The 18,069-nt window shown below is 33.5% G+C and overlaps 1 protein-coding gene across 11 annotated transcripts in view; it reads left to right on the top strand.

The window, feature by feature from the left end:
- Window positions 1-18,069, top strand: part of Clasp2 (cytoplasmic linker associated protein 2) — a 204,091-nt gene that overhangs the window by 118,219 nt on the left and 67,803 nt on the right. For 5 of the 11 annotated variants that reach the window (XM_077796254.1, XM_077796255.1, XM_026406592.2 and 2 more), the window contains 6 exons: window positions 67-84; window positions 1,859-1,960; window positions 2,114-2,140; window positions 7,870-8,040; window positions 11,572-11,679; window positions 17,007-17,113. In XM_077796254.1, the coding sequence (XP_077652380.1) occupies window positions 67-84; window positions 1,859-1,960; window positions 2,114-2,140; window positions 7,870-8,040; window positions 11,572-11,679; window positions 17,007-17,113 (533 nt within the window). The remainder of the gene's footprint in view (window positions 1-66; window positions 85-1,858; window positions 1,961-2,113; window positions 2,141-7,869; window positions 8,041-11,571; window positions 11,680-17,006; window positions 17,114-18,069) is intronic. The other 6 variants (XM_077796258.1, XM_026406650.2, XM_077796256.1 and 3 more) reach the window with 3 other exon arrangements.

The following is an 18,069-nucleotide window of genomic DNA, read 5'->3' as shown; positions in this document are numbered from 1 at the left end:
GTGGGAGCTGTGAGGTAGCAGCATTGGCAGTATTTGTTGAAATATTGTTTTATTTCTCTTATTTAGGAACAGCATCTGAAGATGGTAAGAATTATACATTTTGTTAGTAACACAATGCCTTTAAATTAATATTTTCATTGTTAGGAATTACACGTTAAAACTAAAATGATAGGTTAATTTATTTGCAAATCATTTCCAAGCTTCTACATTTGATTGTGTTGGTTATATGTGTGGATTTTTTTTTAATTCTTTATCTTACAGTTTTGCTTTGTATCTTGGACCATTTCTTGCTAAAAAACATAATTGCTTAACATGTTTAATAATATCTAGTATAGAGTTAGTACATAATTTTTTTTTCCTGGATTGATATTAAAATGCTTTTCTTTATATTTTGTTTTTTTAATTTATTTCCACTTTGTGGGAGCATGCAGTTGCATTTGCTTTGTCATTGAAGTTTAAATGCTTTTAAAATGCTTTTATGTAGTCCATTTGGAGATTTATCTTACTTTTGAATCAGTACTTGAGGAATTGGTCTGTGATTCAAATTGAATTTGTGATTAAAATGGGGTGTTTTTGTTTTACTTGTTAGTCGTGAGAACATAATATTCTGCTCAAAATAGACTCTGTAAAAGCCTTTGTGAAGTATATAGCTCATTAGGGGCTTGAATTGTTAGAATGTTAGGATTCCACCAATTTTGCCTCTATTTTATTCCACTTTCTTATCATTCTCTTATCTTCCCTCTATGATTTCTAACTTTTAAAAATTTATCCCTGCTCTTCAGGGTTTTTTCCTAATTAATGTAGCCATATTGGACTAGCCAAAATTTTTTGTATTCCCTACAAAGTTTACCTTTTAATTAAAAAGGATTTTGAGCCCTATTTTTCAGTATGTCTGATACTGGCTCTGATTTGGTTGAAATGGTAGCTGGAGAAAACCAAAATACTAGCTGGTGATATATTTATTATCACTTGTTTTTACTGATGGCATTTTATGTAAGTACTTTGACAAACATATTTCCTTGAGTTCAAGAGCTCTGGAAAATAGTGTGAGAATATTTTGTAATGGGGAATGAGGCAGTGATAGAGGAGAAAAGAATGCAACTGGGAGGGAGAAAAGAAATATTTTTTAAATGTGCCAATCCTTATGTGACATATAGTTCCTCAAATCATTTTCTCAATAAAATTGGTTGGTTAGGAAAGAAAGCAGTGAACATATCCATATACATGTGTTATAATCTGATACATAAAAGATTAAATATTTTGCCAATAATATCTCTTCCTGCAAATCAGTTGAGAAGTACATTTTCAATCAAAAGGATTATTTGGGCTTATATTTTAAACTATGGAGTGGATTAGAGAATAATCTAAATTTTCTAGAAACTGAAATTTTAGAATTAAAACTACCAATTAAGAGATAAGTGGCATGACCATAGTAATTATTTTCATTATAACTATTGGACTAATAATATCCAGCTTTTAAGAATGAAAGTTTTCTAGTTTGACTTTATCCTTAGCTTTTAAGGAAAGTTAGCATAGAGTACAGCACATAAAAAAAAAAAAAAAATGAAGCTGTGTATATGGCATGAGCCTATAGTCCAGCTACTCAGGAGACTTGAGACAGGAGGCTCTCTGGAATCCAGGAGTTTGGGATCTCATCTCAAAAAAGAAAGCAAAGCAAAACAATTAAAAGAAAAGTATGAGTTTTTAAAAGTATAAGAGACTATAACCTGTAAGTGATGGATACATTATTACAGAATTTAATAATACTTGAAAATAGTAAGACTTTTCCCCTTACTACTATGTTATTTCTGTATTATTGTAGAAAAATGTTTAATGATATAAATATTTTATTCCTCAGGCCGAGTGAGAGCAAAGCTTTCAGCACCACTTGCTGGCATGGGAAATGCCAAGACAGATTCTAGAGGAAGAAGTCGAACAAAAATGGTGTCTCAGTCACAGCGTACGTACTGCTTATCAGGCCTCCTCTATTTGCCAATGTTAGAATAAGTGTGTTCCTTGTATATTACTGTATTAGGAGATTGACCAATGGATAAAGACAAAGCTGATTTCAAAAAAGACAAGCCACATACTGAGTTCTTGTTCTGTACTTTAGGTTCATCATCACCTGACAAAAATGAAGGTATTTTTTTTTCAATGTTTTGGGTCAGTTGTCGTGCATGTTTTGGAATTTTTTGAGTGGGTGCTGTCTTGTCTTTGTGTTACTAGGGCTGCATCATTGGTATCTGCCACTTAGAAAGAAAAATTTCATCTGCTATACAAATGTTTGCATGGAAATATTTTAAATTGCACAAATCCTTAGTATTAAGGTTTTCACATTCTACTCAGAAACTTGCAAATATGGAAAATATACTTGCCATATATTAACATCAAAATCTGGTTGCTTCTGGCTAATGTCATTCAAACGTGGATAAGTGGTGTCTTCTTACTCTTCCCAAATATATCATAGTATTGTTTTGTAGGGGGGCAGTTAGTAGTTTTGGCAGGCATATGCTGATTTATAGCAAGGATAAATAAACTGAAATGACCAATTCTGTTGTGTTCTTGTTAAAGATTTATGTTTTTGCTATTTCCTTAGAAGCTGAAATCCTAGCAAAGACATTTACTAAAAGCACAACGTTAAGGTCTAAGTACAATAAATGATCTCTTTTTATGTGTACCAGAATAATAACATATGCATTTATGGCATTATTAATTGAAGCATTTATTCCCACTTCTTCTTTACCAAGAGATTTTCATTAGCATTAAACTCTAAAATCAGGGTTATTCTGTATGCCTGACTATTTTGGAAAGAGATTTAAGGGTCTTCTGTTGTTATTTAGGTGATTTATTAATATTTGGATATCCTATTTGTTTTTATCACCTGATACCTGAACAAGGCTTGGAGGTACCAGGGTGGTGATTACATAAGTCAGGCCTGACAAATTCTCCTCTTTGCAGAGTAAGAATATCCAGACAGAATAACAGTGGGAGCATTCAACAAGAGTCCTAAAAATAAGCAAAAATACTCAGTACAGTTGTATTTCAAACTGAAGGTTATTTACAAATAATAAAAAAAGATAGATGTCCTCTAGGCAAGAGCTTTCTTCTCAACTTAAGTCAAGATTAGATCATATTCTATCAGGTCATATTCTTCCCTGATTGTGTGTATTTTGGAGTGATTTTTTAGAGTACATTAGTCTTCAGTGGTGTAGCATAGTAGTAGTTGGAACCTCACTCCTCCATTCATGCTGCCCAGACCAGCATTAGCATCATGTGGGAGCTACTTGGAAAAGCAGAATCTTATGTACCATCACAGATTTATCAGATCTGATCTTAAGCAAGATCACCAAGTGATTTGTGCCATAATAGAGTTTAAGAAGTACTCATTTAGATCATGAGCTTTGGAACCATAATGCCCAGGTTTGAATCCTGGTTGTTCTGGGTCAAAGTTACTGTATTTATATATCACTTGTAAAATGAAGAGATTACCAGTTTCTTCCTCATAAGGTTGCCATGAGGATGAAATGATGTAGTATATTTAATACACTTAAAACAATGCCTGGCCCAGAGTAAGCCCTATGTATGTTAGCTGATAAAATTTTCCTCATTATTATCATTAATCAAATGGCAACTGAATTTTATACCACTGTTGTGTATTTCTACACCTTATTATTCTTATTGCCTTTAGGAAACTGAAATAAGTATTCGTGAAGATAGGAAGTTTAATGCATAAAATAATTAAAAACAACGAGAGACTGTTCATGTCTAGGATCTTAGGATAAAATTTAATCATGAGATACTTGTTGTCTTTTTTTTTATACAGGGGATTGAACCCAGGGGTTCTCAATGAATGAGCCACATCCCCAACCTTTTTTTATATTTTATTTAGAGACAGGGTCTCACCAAGTTGCTTAGGGCCTTGCTAAGTTGCTGAGGCTAGTTTTGAACTCGCAATCCTCCTGCCTCAGCCTCCCAAGCCACTGGGATTACAGGCGTGTGCCTCCCCACACCTGGCTTTATTAGTTGTCTTTTAAAAAATACTAAGGTTAACCTCAGAGAAAAGATTTCAGAAGTTTTTTGTTTGTTTTGTTTTTGTTTTGTTTTTCCTTCTTTTTATGTTCCTTAAAGGACCTGCTTTTTAGATCATTATAACTTCAGATCACCTCAGGAGAGAACAGAATAATTTTTGTGCATTTGGTTTTTACTTTGAAATCCAATCTGCAGAACTCCACGTACTTCCCTAAAATGTGAAAACACAGTAAAATTGGCTAGACCAAGGAAGACTTTAAGATCAAAAGACTTTCCTACCATAAAGTCACTTAGATTGTAAATCATATTGGAAAATTTTTGTTTGTTTGCTTGCTTATTTATTTGAATGATTATATGTTCCATTCCAAAGTCTTTTGTATAGATACGTAATTTGTATGCAAGTTTCTTTACAACATATCTACACACAAATATTACCGTGATCTCCATCTTTGCTTTGTTGTAAAGTAATTCATTAGGGTTTGCATGGTCTTCCGTGTTTTTGTATCATCTTTTAGAAAAATCTCTTGGATCAAAGCAGGTGTCCTAAGATGGCTAATCAAAGTAAATGAAAGTAGACCCAGCGGAGAGACTTTTAGATTTATATTGAAGGAATTGTGTTCTTTTTTAGTTGGTAGTGACTGGTTGTGCACAGATGATTGTACAGCCTGTCAGAAACCGTCTCCCCTCCTCTCACCTCTTATTTTATTTTTTCTGTGAATCTTAATAAAGATGCAATTTGTAGCTTTTTCATCTGATTTTTCTTCAGCAACAAGATGTTGTAGTTATTCCATACATCTAGTTTTAAATTAAATGTTTAAATAATAAAAACTTAAACATTTAATTATTAAATTTTGGATTACCAGTAATAGAAAAGCTGAAGAATTTACATTAAACTTTGCAGCTTCATTTCATCTGCTTTGTACATGAGTGTCTGATTTCTGTTTTTCAGCTATAAAACTACTAAATGTACTGTTCTGTTAAAGACATCTGTGCTTTGGGAGTTTTTAAAGTGTTTTTTTTGTTGTTGTTGTTGTTTGTTTTTTGTTTTTGTTTTCAAGTTAGAGAATTTTTTTCCCCGGAGAACTGACTAAAGCTTTCTTGTTTTCATCTGCCATCCATTTAAAAACTGCTTCTCCCCTCTTCATGGATTATTATAACCCTTACCCTAATTCTGCCTTTACACTTGTTCAGGATCACAATCTGCTAATACCATTGGTGGTAAGAATCTATAGACTTTATGTATGCATCTATTGTTTGATCACCTATTTTCATTACCAGAAATGGGTTCTATTCAGCAGAAATTCTTAACATCTAATATTCCATCATTCTATAATCATATTGGGGTAAAAATTACCAATTATGATTTTTCTTTGGGCTGTCTTTATTATATTACCAAACCCTGCATTTCAAAAATTATCCAAGCTGACCGTATATAAACAGTCAAAAGGAGCTTTAGTGATCCTTTGAAATGCTATAAAAAGTATAAAATGGTAGCTTATAGGTAGCACAAGAAAAATGTGTATTTAATTTCAAATTTTGCCATAGGGTTTTTTCTGTTTAACTTGCTCTTCCCTGGTTATATCATGCCCTTTTTCATTAACTCTGTGGTTTTCTAAAGGAAATAATTAACCTTGGTGGCTCTTTGCTAGGGAAAGAGCCTTGGTATTTTCTTCTTAACATAAACAATTCCAAATGAGTCACAGGTGCTGGAATTATCATAGTCTTAGTGGATACCAGAGGGGTAATGGAGAACAAAGGGGTAGTTTTTGAAGTGAACAGTGCCATTTTATTTCTTAGGAGAAGGCATGAATGAATTTAAATACAGAGAGCGAGTTTGCATAACTAATAAATTAAATAATCTAAGACAAAAAAACAGTTACTCTGCTTCTAAACTTCATGTTTCCTATCTGCTGAATAGACTCAGATTTCAAAAAATTTCTCCAGTTTTTCTTGCTTACACCTCTACCTCCACAGTTTATATTGGTTTTAATAGAATACCATATTGTATGTGCTCAGCTCATTATTTATACCTTTTATACTATTTCAAGTTTTCCCATAAAATACTCCATTAGCCTCTCTTGCATTGTGAGTTTGTGGCATGTTGAGTGTTTGGATGTTTTGGTGTGTATGTTTAGTTTAGATACTGCATGGAGAAAACAGGTGCCTTATAACCATCCTTAAGGTTACAACTGAAAGAAACCGGACTTGAAGATTCTTCACCTGAAACATCGGGAAGCTTTCAAATAAGCAGTCATTTTAAAGTAGACTTGAATAATTTCCCTACTATAATTTAGAATTCCTTCTACTCAAATGGTAAATTATTAATTTTATGGGAAAGCTACTTTGTTTTACAGTATCTCAATCTCCAGTCAAAAATAAATTTTACTTTGCTGATGAAGAATTAAGCAGGAGTATAAAGTTTATTCAGCAAGATGGTGCCAAGAAAAGTAATAGCAGGGGCCACAGATCAGCAGTTCTTGGGCCACATCCAGCCTGTTTCATTCATGTATTATTTGACCTATAGAACATGACTAAAAAAAAAAAAAAAAAAAAGGAAATTTCAAAAAATCACAGGACCTAGTCAGTATCACTTCAAGATAGAGCTGGGTAGAACTAAAAAGTCACCTCTCTTTTAGGAAAGGGTAAACACTCTCCTCTTGATCACAGTCCTCTTAGCACACTCCCTACTCTGTATTCAGTTTTCTGTTTTTTGACATTCTCTGCTTGTTCCCATTGGCATTTTAATTTTTAATCTGCCCTATGGAAATGAAACATAATTGGATAAGATTGAACAGCTTGAATAGTGACTCTCCTACTGGTTAGAAATGGTGCCCAGCAAAGGGAGAAATTTATATCACAAAGATTGATTTACTTAAATGTAAGTTTAATTTTTTCATAATGTTACAATTCAGAATTTAGAGTTAGATTTTATCTTGGAGTTATCTAGCCCATGTCCTATTCATTGTAAATATAAAGTGCTTTCATTGACAAAGGAACTCATTCCCATAGAAGTTAATCCAGGCATTTCTAGTTTAAAACCATATTTTATAACTTGTTTTACCCCATGCCCAGTCTCTGACAAAATTTTTGTCCAGTTCTCCTTCTCTATCTCCCTGATCTCTCTTTCATATATATATGTTTATATATAAATAAATATATATATATATATAAATTTGTCCCATAGTCCTGTTCTACCATGAGTACTTTATACCCCGGAATATGGCCACCCAAAGAGTCCTTTGCAAATAGCAAAAATAAATTTTCTTTTTCACTAGGCCCAAACTTGTCAATATTTAAATTTTTAATTTTGTAAAATTTTAAAATACATACATAGTAGCAAAATAGATAACTTTGCTATATACTTGTTCAGAGAATCTCAGGCAAACTATGTGAAGATAAAGCAAATTACCATTATTGTATACTTAAAAAAATAATCACAGTAATGGAATCAAGGATTTTTTTCCCTTTTAAGTATATAACTGTTTCACACAGACCATATTAACCACGTGAAATATACTTTCAGATATATGCTGGCTTTACAAATCTTTTTTTAATATTTGCGTTCTAAAAATAATAATAGTATTGTCATAATCAAATATAGTATACTCCCCAAACTGAAAATATGCTTTAGATGATTTAGCTTTCAGTGCTAGTTATATATGGTATATCTTTTCCTCCCAGGTTACAATTATGTATAAATCTTCCTTGGTCCATTTTCTTTAAACTTAGAACCTGTCATACTTTAATACTTTTCTCAGATGTGTTTCTTGAATTTTTATCCTGTCAGCAAATTTTCTTAGTATTCACATCTTAATATTTGTGTATGTGTTTGGTGTTTAGCTGGCAGCCGATCTGGGTCTCCAGGAAGAGTTTTGACCACAACAGCCCTCTCTACTGTGAGCTCTGGTGTTCAAAGAGTCCTGGTCAATTCAGCATCCACACAGAAAAGAAGCAAGATACCAAGGAGCCAGGGCTGTAGCAGAGAGGCTAGTCCATCTAGGCTTTCAGTGGGTAAGATTTTCTATATGTGAGAATTGCTGATTGTTTATTTATTTTGTATTTCAGACTTTGGTAGCACTGAACACTTCAGGAAATAATAAGGCTCTTAAAAATTAGAGGAAAACAACTTAAAAGTTCAAGAGAACCGGGAACAATTGTGCATGCCTTTAATCCCAGCGGTTTGGGAGGCTGAGATGGGAGGATCGCAAGTTCAAGGTGCCTCAGCAAAAGCGAGGCACTCAACAACCCAGTGAGACCCTGTCTCTAAATAAAATACAGAATAGGACTGGGGATGTGGCTCAGTGGTCAAGTGCCCCTGAGTTCAATCCCTGGTATGCCCCTCCGCCCCTCCCCCTGCCACAAAAAAAAAAATCAAAGAGAATTAAAGTAATACGTTATGAATTGAATTTTGATATTATAATTCATAGGAATTTTGAAAAATATAGCTACTATTCAAAAGCACAAGATTATTATAGAATTAACATTTGTCATATATGTATATGTATATATGTACATAAATATATACGTATATATACTAGCTGTATTGTATGTCAGCCACATTTGAATTCTAATAAGCTTTTATTTTCTTTGTGTGTTGACTAGGATACTTCCAGTTTTAGATAGGAGAAATTAGGGACTGGGGATGTGGCTCAAGCGGTAGCACGCTAGCCTGGCATGCGTGCGGCCCAGGTTCGATCCTCAGCATCACATACAAACAAAGATGTTGTGTCCGCCGAGAACTAAAAAATAAATATTAAAAAAAAGAAGTGCATATAGATAGGAGAAATTATAATTGGAGCAAGCTCAAACAGGAAAGAGGGATTTCTTGTCTCTTTAGCTGAAATGTTTGGAGGCCGTGCAGACCTCAGAGTTGATTGATCCAGGGGTTGATTGATCAACCAATCTGTCTGTATATTTTCCCATCCTTTTTGCTGTCAGTGACTTTGTCTCTAGGATACCTGGTACTTGATCACAAGTCAGAAATTCCCCTCATTACCCCAACTTTTATTTAATCATTTGTCCATTGTTTTTAAGTATTTCCTAGACTACCTGTATAACTTTAAAGAATATTATCCTGTTTCTGTTTTTTGATTCATCAGCTTCAACCAGTATCTCAACTCCAGTTACCTTTCCCTTCACTTTCTGTTCTTTTAGTAACCAGCTTTATTTTTTACATTATTAAAGTTTACATATACATTCTCTTTTGAATTCACAAGCCAGTGTTTTTTTTTAAATTTATTTATTTTTTAGTTGTAGTTGGACACAACACCTTTATTTCACTTGTTTATTTTTGTATGTGGTGCTGAGGATCAAACCCAGGGTCTCTCATGTGTGAGGTGAGCGCTCTACCGCTGAGCCACAACCCCAGCCCCTCACAAGCCAGTCTTATGTACCTGCTCCCTAAGTTGACTTTAAAATTGAAAAACTATAAAGAATATTTACTATGTTATGAAGAAATAAAGTTGTTTGTTGCCAAGACACATAGTGTACTATGGCCTCATTTCTTCCCAAGTGAACACTGAGTATTAAGTGTTATGGACCACTTGAATCTTCTTGTGATACAGAATTGAATTCTCTAGTCCTGTCAGTTACTTAAGATTGTGCCACATTTTGGTTGCTTTCTGTATGGAAGCACAGCATAACTTTTTCTGTTATCCCCTAGTATTGCAATCTTCTCAATGATATTGTTGTATGAAGTTTGTTATTTTTTGAGGACATTCTTTTCAGTACTCTGTGGATTGGTTGCAATCTGGGCATCTTGATCAGCTGTCATCTTGAAAGTCTGATTTACTTATTCCTTGGATTGAATGCACTCCTTCCTGGATCCTCTCTCTTGTTTTTTTAATTTATTCTTTTGCTTGGCCCCATACATATTCTCAAATAAATTCCTTAGAAATTGTGTGTAGGAGGGAACGGGAGGTGGGAAAGGAGGAGGATGTGCTGCAGAGTGATATTGTAAACACTATGTGTATATTGTGTATATTGTGATATTGTGTGCATGTACAAATATGTAACAACAAATCCCATAATTATGTTCAACTATAATGCACCAATAAAAAGTAGTAGAAAGAAAAGAAATTTTATGTAGGAGTCAAGCTTTTTGAAGCCTTACTTGTTTGAGAATGTCTTCATTCAATAGGTGTCACAGATTTCTTTTAGGCCTACAGATTTTGAATTTATGTCCTTAGCAGCATTTTTTACTTACTATGTGCCTGTTATTTGGCCCAAAGCCTCTGGAGTTATCATATAGGCTGATTCACTTGTTTTTATTTTCTAGACATCATTTTAAATTCTCTACTTCACTTTTTTTAAATTTTTTTTTAAGTTTTAGGTGGACACAATGTCTTTATTTTATATTCATGTGGTACTGAGGATTGAAACCAGTGCCTCACGCATGCTAGGCAAGCGCACTACCTCTGATCCACAATCCCAGCCCCTCTACTTTACTTTTAATCAGTCCTCACTCACTCACTCACTCATATATATATATATATATATATATATATATATATATATATATATATATATATATATATATAATATTGCAGGGGGATACTAGAGATTGAACCCAAGGGGGGCTTTTACCACTGAGCTGCCTTCCCAATCCTTTGTTACTTTTTGAGACAGAGTCTCGTTAAGTTACTGAGAGTCTCACTAAGCAGCTGAGGATGGCCTTGAATTTACCATCCCCCTGCCTCAGCCTCCCAAGTCATTGGTATTATAGGCCATCATGCCCAACCTCACTCCTAGATTTTCTGTTGCTTGTGTATTTATTTGTGTTTTTGTTTAGGAGGAGTGAGAAAAGGCATGGAAATTGAAAGCATTGGCTCATTTTTTCCCCCTATATTTTGCATTGAGAACTAAAGAATCGGGATTGTACTTTGGGTTAATGTTTAGCATGTATTTTTTTTTTTAATAAGATTTTGGTCTAAAGTACCAAAGGTGATAGAAGTCTATAGTTAAGAGAAAAATTGTCTTATTGTTTATGTTATATGATATTTAAGTCTTCTTTTTACTTGCAACCTTTTAATCCCCGACAGACTGACTACAGTTCAAGAAACCTAACTGTATTTCTGGTAATACTTCATCAAAGCAATATCTTTTTTTTTTTTTTTTTTTAGAGAGAGAGAGAGAGAGAATTTTTTTATTTTTTAGTTTTCTTCAGACACAACATCTTTGTTTGTATATGGGGCTTAGGATCGAACCCGGGCCGCATGCATGCCAGGCAAGCGCACTACCACTTGAGCCACATCCCCAGCCCCAAAGCAATATCTTTTTAACCTTTAAAAAACTTAAGTTGTGGGTTTGTGGGTTGTGGCTCAGTAGTAGATTGCTCACCTAGAATGCATGAGGCACTGGGTTCGATCCTCAGCACCACATAAAAATAAAATAAAGATATTGTGTCCACCTAAAACTAAAAAATAAATATTAAAAAAATAAGTTATTGGTCAGTTCCAAAAGAAAAATGAAATCAAAATTTTAAAACCTGCTAAACTCTGTCTTCTGGTTTTCTCCCTTGCCATGCCTATTTCTATCTGCCAGCTCGAAGCAGTCGTATTCCTCGACCAAGCGTGAGTCAAGGATGCAGCCGGGAAGCTAGTCGGGAAAGTAGCAGGGATACTAGTCCGGTTCGCTCTTTTCAGCCCCTCGGTAAGCATTTGGGCAAATGTGAGGTACATTGCCTTCTCCTTGTGTTATCACCATTTGATGACCCAGCATACCTGGAGTTTAGCTGTGTCTTTGCCCCTATATCTTTTCTGTCATTTTGAGGAAAGAGTCGGAAGAAAAATTATATGTTTGGGAAATGCCTTTGACCTTATTGACTTATCTTAGATGAGTAAGTCAGTCATTGTATAAACAAAATGCTTTCATAACCAAGTAACTGTAGCATAAATCTAAACCTCAGAATATTGAATTCAATGTATTTCTTAATAAATAAACCTACAGAATTTAAAGACAATATTTAAATAACCACAAGTGCAATATGAACTGTTTGGTTTGGTACATTTTGTTCTTTTCAGTAGAAATACTGACTTTTCAACTTAGATCAATGACCTATTATCAGTGGGAAGGACTGAATTTTTATAATATTTTATATTTTAATAGTCATTTCCCATTTATTAGCCCATGTCTTGTCACTGCTATAAAACCTTTTTGTTCCTGAGAATAGAGATTGTATTGTAATCTTGATTATAATACCATACTTACCTCAATTATAAAAATGTTAATTTTTTAACGCTTTAGTATTTTTAGTAAAACTGCAGAGGCATAATTTTTTCATTGAGAATTTTAGAATATCTTCATGATTCTTCAGCTTTTTTGTTGTTGTTATTGTTATTTTCCTTTTTTCTCATATTTGGACCTGAACCCAGGGACATTTTACCACTGAGGTACATTCCTAGCCCCCTTTTTTTTAGTTTATTTTTATTTATTTATTTTTAAATTTTAATACAGCGTCTCACTAAGTTGCTGAGGGTAGCCTCCAACTTGCAATCCTCCTGAGTGGTTGGGTTACAGGCATGCACCATGCACCTGGTACTTCGTTTGTATGCACATTCCTACAGCATTTCATATTTTTTCCTTTGACATGTATAGTAAACGGTAGTACTAAGAGAGCTGTTCTTCAGGAGTTTGGAATGATTTAAGTAGAATTCAGATCTACTGGTTGTCTGTTAGACTTTTTATTTCCTTAGTCATGTTAATACAGACTTTCTACGGATTAATTTATAATTCTGTGGATCCCTTTGGTTACAATATATCCCTGAGCTGACCTGTAATGATCTGGGAAACTCCATTAGTTAGGGATATATAGGAAAATCCTCAGCCTTTGTTCATGTTCTAGCCTTAGGTGCCAAAGAGTTTCTCACTTTCTCTTTCCCCTGTAGGAAGGTACCAAGATAGAAAGAACTCTTCTGCATCACTAAGGCTAAGTGGCTGATACTTTGCTAGAGATGTTTTTAGTTCATATAAAATAGATTTAGTCTATAGAATTTCTGTATATGCACTGCCAGGAAAATATGCATATATACACAGGAACACATGGTGCATCCTCATAGATATGTTTATGAAGAAAGAAATTCTACATTTATATAAAATAAGCATGTCATGTTGAAGAGTTGAAAGAAGTAGAGTGCACATGTGATAGCTTAAGAACATACGTTCTGGGGTCAGATGGTTCAGTTCTGTAATCTTTCTGTGCCTGGATTTTCTTATCTGTAAAACAAGGATAATAGTAACACATACATCTTAGGATTCTTTGACTCTATCAATGAGAAAATACATAAGGGCCAGGAATGTAGCTCAGTGGTAGAGTACTTACCTAGCATGTGTGAAGCCCTGGGTTCAGTCCTCAGCACTGCAAAGAAAAAAAGAGAAAAATACATCAAAACAAAAAAATTCCTCAGGACTGTGCTTGGTGCAATGAACATTTAATTGCCCTGGTCATATGATCATCATCATTGCCATCCATGCTGGTGCTCTTCCCCCAAGCCCCAGACTTTAACGACAAGGATGTCATGTTTTTTTTTTTAATGGCATACATCTGCATTTATATATTGCTAATACTATAAATTATAATTAGAAAACATACCAAAAAGAAACCAGAATGTTTCTCTACCTTTTAAACCTGTGTAATAGTCGGGAATTTACAGTCAACTACTAATTACTTAAAAAGTAAGTGTTGTTAATAGGCCAGTTTTTAAAGAGAGACATCACCTATCCATTAATTTTCTAAATTCATTTCAAAGCTTCCACTTGACAATTTAAATTGTTTAAATTTTATTATTAAGTCATGGAAGCAGTTTTCTCATAGAACTTCTTATTAGGGTAAAGATGATTAACTGTTTAATCATGTAGTGTTAGAAAAACTGATATTTTTTTCAACCCCTTGTAAATTTGCTGGAGTTTTTTTTTTTTTTTTTTTTAGTTCTTTTATTTACATAGGATATTGCATAGCAAAAGTAGTAGGTTAGCCTGGTGTGTTTCACAAGAGTGGAGAATGGCATTTCCAGAGATTAAGTTGTCTTCACCATTCCCATTTTCTGCTACATTTGCCTGCAAACTCCAGGCTTTACTATATCTCTTTACTTAATGGAATCTTTGTATCACCTTTGACTTTGAATATTAGTGTTTTAGACATGAATACTATAACACGTGATACATCTGCTTGTATCACAAGAATAGTCTGATGGCCCTGAAGCATTAGAAAGAAATCAGAACTGAGCAAAATTAAACTTCTCTGGAACTTATACCCTTAAGCTTCCATTTATTTCTGGAAATAAAATTCAAAAAAAGTCTTACTTTATGACAAACACATGGCTGATGCCTCTTACTTGTTATCTCCAACCACAGGTAGCAATTTAGTCCTTAGTTTTTTTTAAATTTTCATCCACTAGGCATTTCCAGATTTTCTCAAGTCTTTCTCACTTAGAAATTATTATTTTTTAATTGAAAATAAATAAATAATTTCCCTTAGATAAAATTAAAACTGCTTATTAATATATTTTGTTAATTATACTTATCACCTTTCAGGACTTGACTATTTGAACAGCATTCTCTCTGTTTAAATCCTTCTTTGCCTCAAGCTTTTTGATTATTTTCCTATTTATTAAGGTTGTCCTATAGCAAAGGAAGCATTTATCTAGTATTTTAACTTTCCTAATTAATATATGTGAGGAAGACTTTTAAATCATATAATAATATATATTAAAATGGAAGACTTTTAAATCATATAATAACATTTATTAAAATACATTTTCCCTGGCAATTTATTTTTATATGTAAGAAAGATAGATTTTATGGTGTTATGAAAAATCAAAATTTTAAGATCTAAAATGCAACATCTCACAAATTCAGATTCTAGAGCAATATATAGAGAGACATGTCACAAATTTTTAGGGTTTTTTTGTTTAGATTATTGATACTTTTGATACTCAAATGTGCTTTGATATTTACAAAATTACTATTGAATGTAAAATTTATATTTTGTGAGCCATCATGAAAGATGTTTATGGTAACAAAAATAAGGTATATTGTCTTTTGAACAGTGTTAAGGTGGTATGTGTGATCCTTTAGAGCAGAGGCCTTGAAAGAGTACATTTACTGAGGTTTACCACTTTCTAGTAGTCTAGCTTTGGTCATATAAATTAAGCTTTCTCTGTGCACTAATTTCTTCATCTATCTTTATCCTTTCAGGCTACTGTAACAAACTTAAAAATGACAGAAATTTATTTCTCACATTTAAGAGTCTAGGAAGTCCAAGATCAAGACACCAGCAGATAATGGTGTCTGATTTGGTATCCTGGTTGATAGATGATTGTGGCTGTGTCCTTACATGTTAGAAGGAGCTAGCTACCTGGCTCTCTGGAGTTTCCTTTATATTAAGTACACTAATCCCAATCATGAAGGTTTCATCTTGACTTTGTTGCCTTCCAGAGGCCCTTCCTACCACCTGATACCATCACCTTGGAGTTAGGATTTAAACATATGAGGGTGGGCGGTTAACAAATATTTAGACCTATAAAATTGAATAGTAATAGCTGCCTTTTTGAGTGCCAAGATTAAAGAAAGTAAAATTATTATTAGTTACTAGTTACCATAGTGGTTTTTTTTTAACAACAGTGTTTGGTTTTTTGTTTGTTTGTTTGTTTTCATGCTTGTATTTTTGACATTTCCTTCCATTTGAGTACTTGCTTTTTTTCTTTTGTCTTCTGTAGGCCTATGTCCATCCACTTAGGTGTAAGTTGTATTCGTGTGTCAGGGATGATCTTTCAGTGTTAATGTTCACGTGCCATATCTGGCCATATTCTGATCATTAACTATTAAGAGTAACACCAGCGTTAACTAACTCTCCTTGCCTGACAGTAGTGCTGCCACTATTCCTTGTTTCTGTGGTAATAGATGAGGTTTGTATGGTCCTGTTATTCCAGCCTCCAGACACCATTCCAGATCTACTGGTGCCCTCTACGCCCCCGATGTATATGGGGCCTCAGGTGAAGGATGAGTACCTTTTCACTATCATCTGTGTATTCATTTCAGTTTTTGTTCTTTACAGTTTTCACTGAATATTATTCATTTTTTAATTGATTTGTTTTTATTTTAAATTTTATTTACTGGAGAATAAATCACTTGTAGTTTCCTTCTTTTCTCCCAAATAACTTTTTCCTTTAACCTTACTGAACATTTTCCTCACTAGCAGATGGATGTTTTTCTTTTAAACCCGTTATATCATTTTGAAATATAGAGTTGTTTTATGTTCTCAGTTATGTACTCCATCTTTGTATATGTTTAAAAAAAAAACCAAAATGGTGGATGAAGTGTTTTAATTGTAAATGATGATTAAAAAAAATAAATAAAATATAAATTGCTTTTAAAATGATGGTATTCAAAGCAGTTGAGGGGGAGAATTCATCTGTGGTTTGTTTTCACCTATCTCAGAATGTTGGGCACATAGTAGCCACTTAACAGACACTGAATGATCTGTCTTAGTTATAGAATAAAATTAACTTATCTTGAAGGATAGATTATAATTGGAACTTTTCTTCCTAGTGAAATCCTGGTGTGGCTTCATTGATCTCCCTAACCATTATTGGTTGAGGATAGATCTTTGTTCTAGTTTACTTTGTGGTTCATATAGAGAGACTTGCATGAACTGACAGAGCTGGATGAATTGATTACAGGGCTATAGATGTCCAAGCCCTTAGTTTACCAGCTATGCTTTCTTTGATCTTGTTATAAATAAAGAATAATACTTCTGTTCTTTAAATTTGTTTTCCACACATTATTAATAATTTTGTTTTTACCCTATTATCTGACCAAAAAACTCAGTGTGCCCAGAAGTACAATATTGCTTTTAAAATGCTTTGCCCCATTGGTTTTTTTGCTCCTACCCCACCCCCAAGGGTCTTAAAAGTTTTCCAACCTGATACTGTTATATTTATGACTTTCTCAAAACTGTTTTCCTTCTTTTGGTGAATTAGGTCCAGGTTATGGGATCAGCCAATCAAGTCGACTGTCATCTTCTGTCAGTGCCATGCGAGTCCTGAACACAGGTTCTGACGTGGAGGAGGCAGTAGCAGATGCCTTGGTACTCTGCTCCATTTCCTTGTCATTATTAATGTTCCCATTATGAAACTAATGTATGTGTGAGCTAGTCCACCTGTGTAGGAAAGGAGATGGGAAAATTCTGGATTAAATCTAGGAAGATAAAATGTGGACAATGTAAAAAAGCAGAGCAGAATAATTAATTCTTGAGCCTTATTTAGTATTCAGAATTTTAAACCAGGGCCAGTAGTACTGATAGGATGTCAGGAACAAAAATTTTATTGTCTTTAATATAGTAATGTGTTTTATCATTGTATTTTATACACTGTAGTACACTGAATGTAAGGGCAGATAGATTGGTATGTAAGTATGTGTACTTATGAGCATGTAATTTCAAGCCTGGCTTAACCTTGAGAGAATAGGGGTTGTTTTAGTTGGATTTTTACTCTTCTAACTATTTTTATTTTTTGAGCTGAGAGAAAGTACAGTCTCAAGACAAATTATAATTAAGATCCTGGTTCTTTGTGCCTAATACATAAAACAAGTTTGAAAACATCCTACAGATTCTTAGTATTTTGTCAGAAGAGTGCTGTACATATATCACTATTATTTTTCTCAAATTATGAAAGAAGATTCTTTTGAAATGATGTGGATGATTTTGCTAATTTCCCAAGTCAATCTAGTATGATACTTCCTCTATCAAAATATGAATTATAATATTAATCTTGTCTGTGAAGCATTTACTCAATTTTTGGTGGGTGAGGGTGTTAGGGTTTGAAAACAGAACTGCATGCAGATTTACTCATTTCCTTACCTAGAATTTACAAAAGGTCTCATCTTTATTTTGAAGTAAATAAATAAATATTTATATATAAATACATATATATAGTGTCCCTAAAAATGTAGATCACGTCTTAACAAGTTGACACAATATAATTTTTGCAGTAGATTTGAAAGACAAGTTTTTAAGAATGTTCATTAGTAATAGCTTTAATTTAT

The sequence above is a fragment of the Urocitellus parryii genome, chromosome 3 (genome assembly GCF_045843805.1).
Source record: "Urocitellus parryii isolate mUroPar1 chromosome 3, mUroPar1.hap1, whole genome shotgun sequence".
Taxonomy (NCBI): Eukaryota; Metazoa; Chordata; class Mammalia; order Rodentia; family Sciuridae; genus Urocitellus; species Urocitellus parryii.
This window is presented reverse-complemented; position numbering and strand designations above follow the sequence as displayed.